Source organism: Eleutherodactylus coqui, chromosome 4, assembly GCF_035609145.1.
Source record: "Eleutherodactylus coqui strain aEleCoq1 chromosome 4, aEleCoq1.hap1, whole genome shotgun sequence".
In the NCBI taxonomy this organism is placed as follows: Eukaryota; Metazoa; Chordata; class Amphibia; order Anura; family Eleutherodactylidae; genus Eleutherodactylus; species Eleutherodactylus coqui.
Genome location: NC_089840.1, coordinates 301546363 through 301565855, shown reverse-complemented (window position 1 = coordinate 301565855; position 19493 = coordinate 301546363). Strand labels below are relative to the sequence as shown.

The window sequence follows — 19493 nt, the reverse complement described above, 5'->3', positions numbered from 1 at the left end:
GCGTACTTGCGCTTGAGCTCCAACACTTGCGCTAGCGACGGCTGGACGGTGCGCTGAGAGACATTGGTGGATGGGGCCGAGGACAGCGGAGGTGAGGGTGTGGGTGCAGGCCGGGAGACGGTAGTGCCTGTGTCCTCAGAGGGGGGTTGGATCTCAGTGGCAGGTTGGGGCACAGGGGGAGAGGCAGTGGTGCAAACCGGAGGCGGTGAACGGCCTTCGTCCCACCTTGTGGGGTGCTTGGCCATCATATGTCTGCGCATGCTGGTGGTGGTGAGGCTGGTGGTGGTGGCTCCCCGGCTGATCTTGGCGCGACAAAGGTTGCACACCACTGTTCGTCGGTCGTCTGCACTCTCAGTGAAAAACTGCCAGACCTTTGAGCACCCTGGCCTCTGCACTGTGGCTTGGTGTGAGGGGGTGCTTTGGGAAACAGTTGGTGGATTATTCGGTCTAGCCCTGCCTCTACCCCTGGCCACCACACTGCCTCTTCCAACCTGTACTGCTGCTGCACTTGCCTCCCCCTCTGAAGACCTGTCCTCAGTAGGCGTAGCAAACCAGGTGGGGTCAGTCACCTCATCGTCCTGCTGCTCTTCCTCAGAATCCTCAGTGCGCTCCTCCCTCGGACTTAATGCCCTTACTACTACCTCACTGATAGACAACTGTGTCTCATCGTCATCGGCCTCCTCACCCACTGAAAAGTCTTGAGACAGTTGCCGGAAGTCCCCAGCCTCATCCCCCGGACCCCGGGAACTTTCCAAAGGTTGGGCATCAGTCACGATAAACTCCTCTGGTGGGAGAGGAACCATTGCTGCCCAATCTGAGCAGGGGCCCGAGAACAGTTCCTGTGTCATTGTAATGGAGTGAGGAGGCTGGGAGGAAGGAGGAGCAGCAGCCAGAGGATTCAGAGTTGCAGCAGTGGACGGCGCAGAACTCTGGGTGGACGATAGATTGCTGGATGCACTTTCTGCCATCCACGACAGGACCTGCTCACACTGCTCATTTTCTAATAAAGGTCTACCGCGTGGACCCATTAAATGTGAGATGAATGTGGGGATGCCAGAAACGTGCCTCTCTCCTAATCCCGCAGCAGTCGGCTGCGATACACCTGGATCAGGAGCTCGGCCTGTGCCCACACCCTGACTTGGGCCTCCGCGTCCTCACCCGCGTCCACGTCCTCTAGGCCTACCCCTACCCCTCAGCATGGTGTATTACCAGTAGTGCAGAAACAGAACGCTGTAATTAAATGTGCTGCTTATTGGCCTGTGGTTGGAGGCTGACTTCCATTACGGAACGCCAGGAATTAATTTTGCGCAAGCCTGCTGTAACACTTAGCTGGCTGCGTATGAATTAGGAGGACAACTACACCCAGCAGAGACCCAGTACACTGAGGACGGTCACAGGCAGCCCAAATAGATTTTTTTCCCCAAATGTTTTTGCAAAGGCCCACTGCCTATATTTAATTAATATGTCTTCTGTCCCTGCCTCACAAAATATGTCTTCTGTCCCTGCCTAACCACCACTTCTGGCCCTGGAGTATTATTGCAGGACGCAATGCTCTGCACGGCCGATATACCAAAAAAAAAAAATGTGCAACACTGCAAAAAGCAGCCTCCACAGTACTGCACACGGTTAGATGTGGCCCTAAGAAGGACCGTTGGGGTTCTTGAAGCCTACACTAACTCCTAACGCTCTCCCTATAGCAGCTCCGGCATCAGCAGCACTTTCCCTGATCTCTGTCAGAACGCATCTGTGGCGAGCCGCGGGAGGGGCCGATTTATATACTCGGGTGACACCTGATCTCGCCAGCCACTCACTGCAGGGGGGTGGTATAGGGCTTGAACGTCGCAGGGGGAAGTTGTAATGCCTTCCCTGTCTTTCTATTGGCCAGAAAAGCGCGCTAACGTCTCAGAGATGAAAGTGAAAGTAACCCGAACATCGCGTGGTACTCGTTACGAGTAACGAGCATCTCGAACACGCTAATACTCGAACGAGTATCAAGCTCGGACGAGTACGTTCGCTCATCTCTACTATCTATCTATCTATCTCATATCTATCTCCTATCTATCTATCTATCTATCTATGCCATATATATTCCTCTTCCCCAGATATACCATGTCTGTCTGATAGATGTGTGTCCAGCGTCTCGAACCCCCACTTGTTTGTGTAATGGGGTTCCCCGACGCCCCATAAGTCGGCTGTCCCACGCTCTATTTCTGTAACTCCAGTAACAGTGAATGGGAGTTCCATAAGCTGCGATCCTCACTTTATAACACTTTCTATAAGTTTCTTTTTCTTTTATGGGAATTCGGGAATAAGTGTGGAATATCCAGTTTGGCTGATTTCCCAGCCGCAGACGGCGTCCACCTTCATGCAGGGGACCATCATGATCTGTCATTGGATAGTCCACACTATCTTCCATTTGTGGCATATGGCTTTCCAGTTTCCTCGTTCATACGGACCGTCCAATAATCCCGAACTGCTGCTAATCCATCACCTAGATGCGGTATAAAGTGATGAACCCCGCGACTCCTCTTCTTGGCTCTTTTGTTTGCTGACAGTCTGCTGTAAAGCCCGGACTGAAGTAAAGGTACAACATTTCCATAAGGATGGCAGCGCCGGCTGCTTGTACCGTGGAGGTGTGATGTAATATATTGTAATGTCTTGTTTGTGTCGTCTCCTCCAATATTTATACCTTGCTGATAGAAATTGCATCAGATTTGCTCGCTGATTTATTTGCGCAGCTCCGTTACTTCCATTCGTAATGCTAATGTATCTATTTTCAATTTGCCTAATTATCATTACCGAGCTGGCGTCTTAATGATTTGATTTTATTCATGGTGCAAAATAGCGAGGATGAGTTTGTCACCGGTAAAAAGGAATTGCGACAGTCAATCATCAGCGAGTCAGCAGATGGATTCCATTAGACGCCGCCTGCCTCATGTGCCGGAGCCTGGATCACATCACCCCGGAGTGTTCCGCTATAAATCTCCCTGCCCCATCCACAAATATTGAAATGTATTCAGAAAAGTTCTCCCCAAACCTCAGATGTTTACATTGTATCCAGTCTGATAACAGAACGTGTAAATGATTGGAAACAAAGTAGCATTCCTTTATTCCGGCACCCCGTATTCCAGACTACCTGATCGTCTGCTGTTTAGGAAATCGCTTGTCGTCTGAGCAAAGTCAAAGGGTTTTCCCATTCTCGGATACGCTATAAAAATCACAAATGCGGGTTGTGGACCGGCGGCGGTCGGGATTTACGGAGACGGCTGAGCGGACATCGCTGTGCTGTTTCTGCAGCTCCTCAGTTACGTAACACCACGCCTCTCTTCTACGCTATGTCCGAAACTACCATTGACTTCTGTGGCAGCTATGGAAACAGTCCTTGGGGATCACTTCCGTAAATCCCAACCGCCACATTCAGCACTTAAAACAGGTGCAGGTCCAGAGGTGGGCGCCACATCTGTCAGACGTGTATGGCTGCTCCTGTGGATGAGAATACCCCTTTCAAGAGTTGTGCCGTCAGGGCAGCGCCCATCCTATCCATGTGCCGTCTTAGGGTTCATGGACGTCATGACGTCTGCTCCGCCGCTCTAGGAGCCAAAACCGTCATGTTATGGTGAACGTCGTCCTTCCAGGTTATTATATTGATGGCTGATTTCATTGGGCGCACATAATACCAAGCCTCCTGTAATGGGCGCTATAGGGGAGAAGAGCAGCTGGTGGCAGCTTCCATAGGGAAATAAAGGGGCAGAAGGGTTAACACTAGTATGCTAGAGCAAGTGACAAAATTGTGTCTTTTGTGGTGTTTAGCCAGTTGTCAGCGCTTTCTATAAAAACAAGTATGGTGCCCAGTGTGAGGGCTCTGTCTGCCCGTCAGGCTTATTATTCTTTATTCCAGTAGCCGTTGTAAATCATGACTGATACTCCTCCAGCTCGGACTTGGTGAAGATTTCAGATGATACACATGTGTTTAGAGGTTCGCGTCTCTTCATACATTGGTCCCACTCATACAGACGTTACTTAGACTGGCATGTGAAATATTGATGGAGGTAAATACACTCCAATCTCTTTGGCAGGTGGACCCATTGTGAAGAGCTGTGAAATAGACCAGTTGGTAGTTTGGGGCTAGTCCAGTCCTAGGAATGGGCGGGGTGACTCTGGTTAAAAGTCCTGCGACTCCCCAATGTTTACTAGCATCGTCATACATACGCTGACAGAAGTATTGGGGCACATAGAAGAGGATGAAACTGAATAATGTTCCCATTTCCCCCCCAGTGTTGGCCTTCTTTGGCCTCAGTGACTGCAGTCCCCTCCACTGATGCTTCCCACCAGATCCCCGTAGATGTGTGGAGGAATTTGCCTACATTCCTAAAGGAGCCTTAGATAGTGATGGGGGATGATGGGTGTGTTGGGCGCACGGATACGGTGGTCTAGTTCGTCCCGCTCGATGGGATGGAGGTCCGGACTTTGGGCGGCCAACGAAGTCTGCAGACGTTCTGCTCCCCACACTGGATGCCGTATGACATGGTGCTCGTCATGTTGGTGGAGACACGGAGCTGTACCAAAGTATTACCACAGGGAGGTGATGCCACATTGTCCGGAATGTCTCTGTACTCATTGGTGTTGGGGGTGGTCTTCACTATAACCAATGGCCCTAATCCTTCCAAGAAGAACCTCCTCCCCATAACAGAATCTCTCCCAAACCTCACTGGTGGGACAATGCAATCACATAGAAACTGCTCTCCAGGCAACCGCCACACCCAAGTGCCGCCATCCAGTTGGAGGATGGTGGACTGTGATTCATCCACAACACTTGCTTCCACTCACTTACAGTCTGTCGCTCCAAGCACCATCGCAGGCGCTGCTGTGCATTCACTGCTGCGATGTTGTGTGCAACCGCTCGTCCATGATAACCCTTCACATGCTGTTCTCTGCATATGGTTCTGGTTCTAATGGATGTTCCAGTGGCTGGTGAGACCCCCTAAGCAAGAGCAAATGATGTATGTGATGCCTTCACAGCTCGTACAAGGCTTTGTTTTCCACATTCTGTCGGTTTATGAGGTCTCCCTGAATGTGTCGGCATCGCACACACCGGATGGCTTCTATCTCCCAATAACATGGCCAACAGTGGACTCTGAATGGTCCAGAAACTGCAATGTCCATACTGATTGGTTGTTGACATCCCCCCACCAGACCCCGTTGTCAGCTTAACACCTGGTGACATCCCACCACCAGACCCCGTTGTCGGCTCTACACCTGGTGACATCCCACCACCAGACCCCGTTGTCAGCTCTACACCTGGTGACATTCCACCGCCAGACCCCGTTGTCAGCTCTACACCTGGTGACATCCCACCACCAGACCCCGTTGTCAGCTCTACACCTGGTGGCATTTGATGGCATCTGTACTGGGATCTCCAGTGTGATAAGTTACCTTGTCAGTCCAATATTTGGTCATTTTTTCAATAAGGGTGGTATGTATACTTTGTCAAATGCTTTATTAAAGTTGAGATATACAATATCTACCGCATTATTCTGATCAACCCAGTTGGGGATTTGTGGTAATCCAGACCTAGGAATGGTTAAGCAGCGAGGGAAAATGAGATGCTAGTCACAGTGGCTCTACTGCTTCAGCTGGCAAGGTATAAAATGTGGTCTGGTGTGATGCCACTACAGTCTTGAAATTATCTTGGCTGTTCTTGTTGTGTGCTGCCCATGGGGTCGGGTAGGATAAGATGTTGTTTGCCATGATGCCAGCTCATGTAAGGTAGGAACCTGTTCTGAGCAAAATAATTATATATAAAAATTTGGACAACTAAACAAAATGGAGTAGTAGTCTTGACTACTGGATCAGGTAGTGTGGTACCTCAGTGTAGATGGTGTGGATGGTGGGAAGGTACTCCAGAAAGCAGACTTGGATGGTGAAAACAATGAAACTTTTTATTGTGAAACAGTTTTTTTTACTGGTAGCAGTTACACTGATTGCATTTGCATTAAGTTGGAGCAGATTATGTCAGGCATTATTTGAACACAAACTCCACGTGCACCATTCTCTATAGATTTAGTTAGCTGCTTCGGACTGGCAAGGGTTAACTTGCTACTGGCTTATTTTTTTCTGCGCACTGATTCTGACTTCTGTCTCTTCTCTCTGAACTTTTCTCTTCTCACTCCCTCTGTCTTTCTCTCTCTTTCTCTTCTTTTCTGATGCTTCAGAATGACTTTGAATACTCACACTTTAGGTCTCCTAGCTTCCCACTACACTGGCTTTTGAGTAAGGATGTCCTCCTGGCTCCTCCCTGGCCTCTCTCAGGCTGAAGCTTAGCTCTGCACTTGGAAGACTGACTTAACTCCACCCACTGTCTCCTATATACTTCCAAACCAGCTAAACCTGTGATGAGGATCTAAACTACCAATCCCAGACACTCTATTCCTGCTAAGCTTGACTGTACACTACCCTAACTGTTACTAAGTGACCTGTATTCGCCAGGGTCTGGAGAATATTGACAGAACATACATTACAGTGGAGAAGCATGAACAATAACATCATAACTTCACACACTTATAAAACATCACCTCTAGAACTGATTGCAAGGATATAATGGACACAGAACATGCCGGGGTACCCAACTCTGGGGTACTACAGATTGTGTCATAAAAGGAAATTAGATTTGTCTGGCATAACTTCTTTGTTACAAACCCATGCTGGCTCTGGTTAATTACTCCATTCTCATCCAAGTACTTGCATACATGCTGTTTAATAATCTGTTCAAAGATTTTTCTCTGGTATAGAAGTCAGGCTCACAGGCCTGTAGTTTCCTGGATCCACCTTCTTCCCTTTTTTTGAAGATAGAGACAACATTTGCCCTTCTCCAATCTTCCTGGACTTCTCCTGTTCTCCAAGAATTGTCACAGATTATGGCGAGTGTTTCAACAATTACCTCTGCTGCTTCTTTAGTATTCTAGGACGTAATTCATCTGGACCTTGAGACTTGGGTTCATGTAAGTTAGCTAAGTGTTCCCTCATCATCTCTCTGCTTACAGATAGCCTGCATTCTTTTATTCCCCCAATAGCACAGGGAAGATCAGCTGATATTACATCTACTTTCTGAGAGAAAACAGATACAAAATAGGAATCTAAATGTTCGGCCTTCTCAGCATTATTCTTAACTAGAGATGAGCGAGAGTAATTTGCTTTATCCGAGTATCGCTGTGCTCGTCCCTGAAGATTCGGGTGCCGCTGCGGCTGACAGGTGAGTCGCAGCGGGGAGCAGGGGAGAGCGGGCGGGAGAGAGGGAGAGAAAGATCTCCCCTCCGTTCCTCCCCACTCTCCCCTGCAGCTCCCCGCTCTGTGCCGGCACCCGAATCTTCAGACCCGAGCACAGCGATACTCGGATAAAGCAAATTACTCGAGCGAGTAGTGCTTTTCCGAGTACGCTCGCTCATCCCTATTCTTAACCAATTCACCATTTTCATCCTGTAAGCATCCAATAGCATCTTTGACTTTTTTCTTTTGCTTTTGACCCCCAAATCCTTTTTTAATGCTTTTGGCCTCTCTTACAAGCCTCAATTCATTATTAGCTTTAGTTTTCTGACACTTGCCCTACAGTTTCTGCAGACCCCATTATATTCTTCTTTAGATATTCCCCCTCTTTCCATTTGATAAACATATTTTTCCTCCTCTTTAACATGTGTACAAGTTCTGTGTTCATCCATCCTGGTCTCTTTAAATGCTTCCCATTCTTCCTTCTTTTAGGGATTGGTAACGATTGTGCTTTGAGAATCTTATTTCACAATATTTCCCAACCTTCTTGGACATTTCTGTCCATAAGAACATCCAGCCATTGGATTCTTCCTCTTTCTGAGTTCAGTAAAATCTGCCTTTCTGAAATCCAACCTTGAGGTCTGAGTCTTCTCAGGTCTTCCTCCCCTTTTTATCCAACATCCAAGGATATCATGATCACTGCCTCCTAAGGTCCCAGACACCCTTACTCCCTCAACCATTCCCTCCCTGTTGGTAAGAATTAGGTCCAAGATAGCAGAACCCCTCGTTTTATCTTCTACCGTCTGGAAGATAAAGTTGTCACCAAGAGCGGATAAGAATCTGTTGGATCCATTACTTTTACCTGAGAGATTCCCAACAAATGTCTGGATGGGTAAAATCTCCCATGATCACTATGTTGGGCTTCTTTGAGAGCTTGGCCATGTGATGTAGAAAGAGTTCCTCCATATGTTCTGCTTGTCCAGGTGGCCTATAGTAAATGCCTACAATGGTGTCCTTTCTGTTGTTCTCTCCTTGTATTCTTACCCAAACAGTTCCTACAGAACTCCCAGCTCTGAAGCTTGAATCTCTGTGGAGATGAAGGTTCTCCTAACATACAACACAACACCTCCTCCCCTTTGTTAGGTCTGTTTCTTATAAATACATTGTATTCTACAAGCCTTGTATCCAATCATGTGTATCATCCCACCAAGTGTCCATGATGCTGATGACATCATATTTGTATTATGTATGTGTGATACTGTATGGATCCTGCTGTTATGTGTGTATGTTATTGTATATAAGGATATGATAATGGGACTATCAGTAGAATCTGCTACATTCCGGCTCATATATTACACTCTGATTGTTATTTGCTATTCCGCCATACATGTTTGTTCTCTATATAGCGTCTGTTCTTGCTCAGGCATCGCCGGCTCCCCCACTACTTGTTACTATTTCCCCAGCACCATCTCTGTCCCCATAGGCGCAGCTAACACTATACGGTACAGATGTTTAACTTGACATAAACTGCCGTGCGGAACGTTTTCTCACCCTGTAAATAGATTTTGTTGTGATAACTTGTTGCAGCGCGTCTTCCACGTTGGGTTACATGTTGTTACATTTGTATCTAAGTAGAGTAAATGCAGGAAATGACTCAAGTCCTGATTTATCTATATATGTATAAAGATGAAAGCCCTCACTGACTGACTCACTGACTGACTCACTGACTGACTCACTGACTCACTGACTGACTCACTGACTCACTGACTCACTGACTCACTGACTGACTCGCGAAAAGTTCTCCAACTTCCCGATGTCGTAGAAACATGAATTTTGGTGCAAGCATAGATTATCTCCAAAATAGGAAAAGTAATTGGGTCCCAACTCGATTATTCAATTCTAGCGCAAAAGAATTGGCGTCAAAATTTTACGTACGGAATCTAAATCTCTCAGTTCCCAATGTCATAAAAACTTCAAATTTGGCACGAGCATTGATTATGTCATAAATAGGAAAAGCTAATGGGTCCCAACATGATTATTCAATTCTATGCGCAAAAGAATTAGCGTCCAAATTTTACGTGCGGAATGTAATTTTTTCACTTCCTGGTGTCATAGAAACGTGAAATTTGGCACGAGCATTGATTATGTCATAAATAGGAAAAGCTAATGGGTCCCAACTCGATTATTCAATTCTATGCGCAAAAGAATTAGCGTCCACATTTTACGTGCGGAATGTAATTTTTTCACTTCCTGGTGTCATAGAAACGTGAAATTTGGCACAAGCATTGATTATGTCATAAATAGGAAAAGCTAATGGGTCCCAACTCGATTATTCAATTCTAGCGCAAAAGCATTGTCGTCAAAATTTTACGTGTGGAATGTAATTTTTTCACTTTCCGGTGTCATAGAAACGGGAAATTTGGCACGAGCATTGATTATGTCATAGATAGGAAAAGCTAATGGGTCCCAACTCTATTATTCAATTCTATGCGCAAAAGAATTAGCGTCCAACTTTTACGTACATAATCTAAATCTCTCACTTCCCAATGTCATAGAAACATGAAATTTGGCACAAGCATTGATTGTGTCATAAATATGAAAAGTTAATGGGTCCCAACTCGATTATTCAATTCTATGCGCAAAAGAATTAGCGTACAAATTTTACGTACATAATCTAATTCTCTCACTTCCCGATGTCATAGAAACATGAGATTTGGCACGAGCATTGACTATGTCATAAATAAGGAAAGTTAATAGGTCCCAACTCGATTATTTAATTCTAAGCGCAAAAGAATTAGTGTCCAAATTGTATGTACGTAATCTAATTCTTTCACTTCCTGATGTCATAAAAACATGAAATTTGGCACGAGCATTGATTATGTCATAAATAGGAAAAGTTAATGGATCCCAACTCAATTATTCAATGCTAAGCGCAAAAGAATAAGCATCCAAATTTTACGTCCATAATCTAAATCTCTCACTTCCCAATGTCATAGAAACATGAAATTTGGCACAAGCATTGATTGTGTCATAAATATGAAAAGCTAATGGGTCCCAACTCGATTATTCAATTCTAAGCGCAAAAGAATTAGTGTCCAAATTTTATGTATGTAATCTAATTCTCTCACTTCCTGATGTCATTTTATATAAAGGAAGCGTCGCATGGTTACCTCCACGTGGTGTTTTCTGGGTAACGCAGAGAACTATGCAAAATGGTGAACATATGTTTTTCCTCAGTATCTCTAAAGTAACCACGACTTCATAAGATTTTCCGTGTGAACACCAGATAAACACCAGTACCAAATTAACTCGGGCGAAGTCGGGTATATCAGCTAGTCTATATATATATAAAGATGAAAGCCCTCACTGACTCACTGACTGACTCACTGACTGACTCGCCATTAATTCTCCCACTTCCCGATGTCGTAGAAACATGAAATTCGGCACGGGCATTGATTATGTCCAAAATAGGAAAAGTAAAGGGGTCCTAACTCGATTATTTAATTCTAGCGCAAAAGAATTAGCGTCCAAATTTTACGTAGAGAATCTAATTCTCTCACTTCCCGATGTCATAGAAACATGAGATTTGGCACAAGCATTGACTATGTCATAAATAGGGAAAGTTAATGGGTCCCAACTCGATTATTTAATTCTAAGCGCAAAAGAATTAGCGTCCAAATTGTATGTACGTAATCTAATTCTTTCACTTCCTGATGTCATAAAAACATGAAATTTGGCACGAGCATTGATTATGTCATAAATAGGAAAAGTTAATGGATCCCAACTCGATTATTCAATGCTAAGCGCAAAAGAATTAGCATCCAAATTTTACGTACGTAATCTAATTCTCCAACTTCCCAATGTCATAGAAATTTAAAATTTGGCACAAGCATAGATTATGTCATAAATAGGAAAAGTTAATGGGTCCCAACTAGAGATGAGCGAACGTACTCCTTAAGGGCGATTTCGCAATCAAGCATCGCTATTTTCGAGTACCTGGCTACTCAGGTGAAAAGATTCGGCGGGCGGCGTGTTAAAGCGGGGGGCAGCAGTGGGGAACAGGGGGGAGCTCCCCCCCCCCCACTCCCCTCTGCAACCCCCGCTCACCTCCGGCGCCCCCCGAAACTTTTCACCCGAGTAGTCAGGTACTCTAAAATAGCGATGCTCGACTGTGAAATTGCCCTTAACGAGTACGTTCGCTCATCTCTAGTCCCAGCTCGATTATTCAATTCTAAGCGCAAAAGAATTAGCGTCCAAATTGTACGTATGTAATCTAATTCTTTCACTTTGTGATGTCATAGAAACATGAAATTTGGCACGAGCATTGATTATGTTATAAATGAGAAAAGCTAATGGGTCCAAACTCGATTATTCAATTCTAAACGTAAAAGAATTAGCATCCAAATTTTACCTTCGGAATCTAATTCTCCAATTTTCCAATGTCATAGAAATTTGGCACCAACATTGATTATGTCATACATAGGAAAAGCTAATGGGTCCCAACTCCATTATTCAATTCTATGCGCAAAAGAATTAGCGTCCAAATTGTATGTACGGAATCTAATTCTCTCACTTCCTGATATCATAGAAACTTGAAATTTGGCACGAGCATTGATTATGTCATAAATAGGAAAAGCTAATGGGTCCCAACTCGATTATTCAATCATAAGCACAAAAGACTTAGCATCCAAATTTTACATACGTAATCTAATTCTCCAACTTCCTGATGTCATAGAAATTTGGCACAAGCATAGCTTATGTCATAAATAGGAAAAGTTAATGGGTCCCAACTAGAGATGAGCGAACGTACTCGTTAAGGGCGATTTCGCAATCGAGCATCGCTATTTTCGAGTACCTGGCTACTCGGGTGAAAAGACTCATGGGGCGCCGGGGGGCAGGGGGCGGCGTGGTGGAGCGGGGGGTAGCAGTGGGGAACAGGGCGGGGCTCTCTCTCTCCCCCTCACTCCCCTCTGCAACCCCCCGCTCACCCCTGGCGCCCCCCGAATCTCTTCACCCAAGTAGCCAGGTACACAAAAATAGCGATGCTCAATTGCGAAATCGCCCTTAACGAGTACGTTCGCTCATCTCTAGTCCCAACTCGATTATTCAATTCTAAGCGCAAAAGAATTAGCGTCAAAATTTTACATACGGAATGTAATTCTCTCACTTCCTGATGTCATTTTATATAAAGGAAACGTCGCATGGTTACCTCACAAGGTGTTTCCTGGGTAACGCAGAGAACTATGCAAAATGGTGAACATATGTTTTTCCGGTATCTCTAAAGTAACCACGGCTTCATACGTTTTTCCGTGTGAACACCAGATAAACACCAGTACCAAATTAACTCGGGCGAAGCCGGGTATATCAGCTAGTATACTATAATCGGGGGAAGTCCGATTACAAAGTGCGTCCTGAATGCCTGAAAATGGAGGCGGGAAGTCTTTGCTGTCCACATTGGTTCTCTGCTACCTATGGAGTGTGAAATGAGAGCACCGCTGCCATGAGAGGCTTACTCCAACTGAAAAGGACATGAGGGAGGAGCATTAGGGGGAGGGTCCTGTCTATCAGTTGCTCTCAGCCAATCAGCAGTGCTTTTCCCTTAACTGCTTTTCAATCATAAGAAGCCATAAACCACTTCTCCTGACTGCAATGCTTGAAGTATCCACCCAACCACTGTATCTGCCACAGAAGGGCTGCAGATGCAATGGCGGGCACCCAAAATATCTGTAGATTCCACATCCCTGGTGAGCCGGCACGTTCACCGTACAACACAGGACTTTGTATTATTGCTGATCTCTTAGTTGTTAGGAACCCCGTCCTCTGCAGGGGACTAAGAGGTTCAGTAATGCCTTGTGTGCTGAACCCCTACTTGTATTGTGAGCGTCCTCATACACAACTTAATGCAGGCGCAGCATCAATCTGGCACCCCCAGTGCCCGGGATGACGTATCGCCAGAAGTCACAGCAATCATTTTGCAGCACAACTTCTGTCTGATTAGCACTAGGTGCAGCATTGGCTGCTCTTCCATCACGCAGGGACATAATTGTCTACTTCTGCTTCTTTATAACAGAGTCTTCGGACATTTCAGTCTCCTATCGGAGTGGCAGCTGGTGAAGGTGGATTACAAATCCATATACGGACGGAAGTGTAATGAAAATGACTTTGAAAATTGGCACCTACACAATCAGGTATTTATCAAGTATATAAAAAAACAGAGATAGCTTTCTAATTATCTAATATCTATCTAATATCTATCTATCTCATATCTATCTATCTATCTATCTATCTATCTATCTAATATCTATCTCATATCTATCTATCTCCTATCATCTATCTATCTATCTATCTATCTATCTATCTATCTATCTATCTATCTCATATCTATCTATCTATCTATCTATCTATCTATCTATCTCCTATCTATCTATCTATCTATCTATCTATCTCCTATCTATCTATCTCCTATCATCTATCTATCTATCTATCTCATATCTATCTATCTATCTAATATCTATCTCATATCTATCTGTCTCATATCTATCTATCTATCTATCTATCTATCTATCTCATATCTATCTATCTATCTATCTATCTATCTATCTATCTATCTATCTATCTAATATCTATCTCATATCTATCTATCTCCTATCTATCTATCTATCTATCTATCTATCTATCTATCTATCTATATATCTATCTATCTCCTATATATCTATCTATCTCCTATCTATCTATCTATCTCCTATCTATCTATCTATCTATCTATCTATCTATCTATCTATCTATCTATCTCCTATCTATCTATCTATCTATCTATCTCATATCTATCTATCTATCTATCTATCTATCTATCTATCTCCTGTCTATCTCCTATATATCTATCTATCTCCTATCTATCTATCTATCTATCTCATATCTATCTATCTCCTATCTATCTATCTATCTATCTATCTATCTCATATCTATCTATCTCATATCTATCTATCTATCTCCTATATATCTCCTATCTATCTATCTATCTATCTATCTATCTATCTATCTATCTATCTAATATCTATCTATCTATCTCCTATCTATCTACGGTATCTCCTTTCTATCTATCTATCTCATATCCTTCTATCTATCCATCTATCTATCTCATATCTATCTATCTATCTATCTATCTATCTATCTATCAATCTACCTATCTATCTATCTATCTATCTATCTCATATCTATCTATCTATCTATCTATCTATCTATCCCCTATCTATCTATCATCTATCTATCTATCTATCTATCTAATATCTATCTATCTACGGTATCTCCTTTCTATCTATCTATCTCATATCCTTCTATCTATCCATCTATCTATCTATCTCATATCTATCTATCTATCTATCTCATATCTATCTATCTATCTATATATCAATCTATCTCATATCTATCTATATATCTCATATCTATCTATCGCATATCTACGTATCTATCTCCTATCTATTTATCTATCTATCCATCTATCTATCTCATATCTATCTATCTATCTATCTATCTATCTATCTCCTTTCTATCTATCTACACATAAGTGTAATGAAAATGACTTTGAAAATTGGCACTGACACAATCAGGTATTTATCAAGTATACAAAAGAACAGAGATAGCTTTCTAATTATCTAATATCTATCTCATATCTATCTATCTATCTCCTATGTATCTCTCTATCTATCTATGTATATATCTCCTATCTATCTATCTATCTCCTATCTATCTATCTATCTATCTATCTATCTCATAAATATCTATCTATGTATCTATCTATGTATCTATCTCATATCTATGTATCTATCTCATATCTATGTATCTCATATCTATGTATCTATCTCATATCTATCTATCTCATATCTATCTATCTATCTCATATCTATCTATCTATCTCATATCTATCTATCTATCTCATATCTATCTATCTATCTCATATCTATCTATCTATCTCATATCTATCTATCTATCTATCTCATATCTATGTATCTATCTCATATATATATATATATATATCTCCTATCTATCTATTTATCTCATATCTATCTATCTATCTATCTATCTATCTATCTATCTATCTATCTATCTATCTATCTATCATCTATCTATCTATCTATCTATCTATCTCATATCTATCTATATTATATCTATCTACTTATCTATCTTCTATCTATTTCATATCTATCTATCTCCTATCTATCTATCTATCTATCTATCTCCTATCTATCTATCTATCTATCTATCTATCTATCTATCTATCTATCTATCTACTTATCTATCTCCTATCTATCTATCTATCTATCTCCTATCTATCTATCTCCTATCTATCTATCTATCTATCTATCTATCTATCTATCTACTTATCTATCTTCTATCTATTTCATATCTATCTATCTATCTATCTATCTCCTATCTATCTATCTATCTAGCTATCTCCTATCTATCTCCTATCTATCTCCTATCTATCTATCTATCTATCTATCTATCTATCTATCTATCTATCTATCTATCTATCCCACATCTATCTATCTGCTATCTATCTATCTATCTATCTATTTATCTATCTATCTATCTATCTATCTATCTCCTATCTATCTATCTATCTATCTATCTCCTATCTATCTATCTATCTAGCTCCTATCTATCTATCTATCTATCTATCTCATATCTATCTATCTCCTATCTATCTCATATCTATCTATCTCCTATCTATCTATCTATCTATCTATCTATCTATCTATCTATCTATCTATCTATCTCCTATCTATCTATCTCCTATCTATCTATCTCCTATCTATCTATCTATCTATCTATCTCCTATCTATCTATCTATCTATCTATCTATCTATCTATCTATCTATCTATCTATCTATCTATCTATCTATCTAATATCTATCTATCTATCTCCTATCTATCTACGGTATCTCCTTTCTATCTATCTATCTCATATCCTTCTATCTATCCATCTATCTATCTCATATCTATCTATCTATCTATCTATCTATCTATCTATCTATCTATCTATATCCTATCTATCTATCTCCTATCTCCTATCTATCTATCTATCTATCTCCTATCTATCTATCAATCTCATATCTATCTATCTATCTATCTCCTATCTATCTATATCCTATCTATCTATCTCCTATCTATCTATCTATCTCCTATCTATCTATCGATCTATCTCCTATCTATCTCTCTTCTATCTATCTATCTATCTATCTATCTATCTATCTATCTATCTATCTATCTATCTCCTATCTATCTATCTCCTATCTATCTATCTATCTATCTATCTATCTCCTATCTATCTATCTATCTATCTATCTAATATCTATCTATCTATCTCCTATCTATCTACGGTATCTCCTTTCTATCTATCTATCTCATATCCTTCTATCTATCCATCTATCTATCTCATATCTATCTATCTATCTATCTATCTATCTATCTATCTATCTATATCCTATCTATCTATCTCCTATCTATCTATCTATCTATCTATCTATCTATCTATCTATCTATCTATCTATCTATCTATCTATCTATCTATCTCCTATCTATCTATCAATCTCATATCTATCTATCTATCTATCTATCTATCTATCTATCTATCTCCTATCTATCTATATCCTATCTATCTATCTCCTATCTATCTATCTATCTATCTATCTATCTATCTATCTATCTATCTATCTATCTCCTATCTATCTATCTCCTATCTATCTCTCTTCTATCTATCTATCTATCTATCTATCTATCTATCTATCTATCTATCTATCTATCTCATATATATATTTGCCACATCCTCATGAACTGACTAGCGGTGCTGCTCTCCCTCAAGGCCGTCAGCTTCCGTTCAGATGGCTGCGCTGATAACAGGACACGGTGGGAGGTGAGGGGAGCGTGGCCCCTGCTGATATCAGCTACAGACACGCCGCTGATTTTGACTATCTCTTTTCTTGTGATGATGTTGCAGAATGTTCCGCTCTGTGTGCACATTCCCCTATTGAGGCACAAACTGCCCCCCCTCCCCGCCTGTTTATAGATCAGCATTTCTCTCCAGATGGGTCTTCTTTGAACGGATTGGGTTTCTGCCTATTTGCGGTGGGTTTGCAGAGCACGGGTGTAGCTGGGGGTGTCCGCTCACCTCTGGTCATGGAGACCTCTGCAGACCCCTCAGCCGCAGGTTAGTGAGGGACCAGGCCCTCCAGTTACACCTCTGGGGAGGACACTGCTTTCCTCTAGGTCAGTATTTCCCGGGCTCCGCAGAGGCGGTGGGCGTTCTGACCTGCAGCCACTTTCACACCTTTCATTGGACGGCGGGGCTCGGCGCACAAACACTGAGGGATCATTAATAACCGCCGCTCCCTAATCTATGATGCACTTTACGAGGTCGTTAGTAGTTTTCAGCTGTGACGTATTGCTATTCAGTGCGACCGCATTACCGCTTGTCGTAATCGTCTCGTTATACTCCCCTACATGAGGAACAAACAGAAGGCAGTGATTTGTATCCGGGAAGAAGCCTCCTGCTCGGGGGATTGCTCAAATCAGTGGGATTCCGGCTTCTCTCCATCTTGAGGGAAGGTAAATGGAGCAATTAATGGGACACTAAAGAGCGGCAGGGAACTTGTAGGGCCAATAGCCTGGACGGCTTCTACATGGAAGAGGGGGCATCCAAGTACTTCCCTGATTCCTCAGTGTGCCACTGAGGATGCGGATTATCTGCAGAGGAAAAAGGCTGCTACAAAATGCAAAGCATCTCCATGACGAAAATCGCACCTTCGTAGTCGCAGCTGAGTCCCGGTCACAATACGCACATTTTGATACGGCTTTTAATGCGGAAATGCTGCCGATTTTGCAGCCGATTTTCTGCTATGTGTGAAGGAGCAGAAAACACACCACATTTCTGTGAGAAGCACTGCTCTGAGAGAGGCCGCTCCTGGAAAGTTCCTTTCTCCTTGAGGAGAGCAGCATGTTGGCATGAGGTGACTTACAGGCAATGCAATGCTCCCTGGGAAAAAGCTATGCAAATAGATGATATAATGTCTCTGCAGCGCCACCTACTGGAAGGCAGCTCCCTGTGATGCGATGTTTGAGCTTCTTACAGGCCTTGACTAAGGACATAAACCAAACCAGAGACCAGAAGTAAAAAAAAAGCCATGTGCAGGCAGCTGTTTCGGGGTTCTTGCCTCTCATCGGGGGTCGCTGGGGCTGTGGCTGGGTGAGAGGTCTGGGATGTGCGGCTTGTGGAGAGCGCCATGATAGAGGGTAGCAGGGTCCGTTGGTGCAGATTGTGACACAAACCCGCAGCACATTTCACCTGTTCCGTGGATGGACGACGTCTGCTGTGGAAAGGCATCAAGATTAGAGATGAGCGAACGTACTCGTTACGAGCACTTGCGCACCCGAGTACCGCCATTTTCGAGTACTTCAGTACTCGTGCGCAAAGATTCGGGGGGCGCCGGGGGGCGGGGAGAGGAGTGGCGGTGCGGGGGGTAGCAGCGGGGAACAGGGGGGAGCCCTCTCTCTCTCCCTCTCCCCCCCACTCCCCACTGCTACCCCCCGTGCCGCCACGCCGCCCCCCGAATCTTTGCCCGCGAGTACTGAAGTACTCGAAAATGGCGGTACTCGGGTGCGCAAGTGCTCGTAATGAGTACGTTCGCTCATCTCTAATCAAGATCTTCACCAACAGAGCCGATCTTTATACATTTTTTGACGTGATTTTTTGTTTCTTTTTTTTTTCCACTGCAAAAAGATCTGTAGCTAATTTCCTTCTTGTGAAGGTGGCGATATAAAGCAAAGCAGTGGTGGATACGGAAGAGACGGGTCTTGTACGGACCCAGCAAACCTTAACTTGACGTTTATTGCTTTATGACAACGACACTGTACAATGCTGCAAAGCGAGTCCTCCTGATGCGCACGTCATGTTAATGATTGCTGCCTCCGTAGCCAAGATCCAACTGGGCCCTCCGCTTTGGATGACGGGTCTGGCGCCTGTTTCCCATGACGTTACAACAGATCCCAGCCCCCCTGCTATGAGGTGTCGGGGGTCTTCTGAAGGACTTCCATCTCTGATTGCCCGTCAGATCACAGTATACTGGATCTTGCCCCTCTGGGGACTAAAGAATGTAAACAGGAGTTTAAAAAAGTTTTATTAATTATAAAAAAAAAGGTAATAAATGTCGACCGTTTCCTTTATAGTAGAAAAACCC

General features: G+C 43.0%; 1 protein-coding gene across 1 annotated transcript in view; it reads left to right on the top strand.

Annotated features, from left to right (window-relative positions):
* The window catches only part of SORCS3 (sortilin related VPS10 domain containing receptor 3), an 810393-nt gene that overhangs the window by 666967 nt on the left and 123933 nt on the right, over positions 1-19493 (top strand). Inside the window, exon 15 of the mRNA XM_066601804.1 lies at positions 13331-13448. Within this exon, the coding sequence (XP_066457901.1) occupies positions 13331-13448 (118 nt within the window). The remainder of the gene's footprint in view (positions 1-13330; positions 13449-19493) is intronic.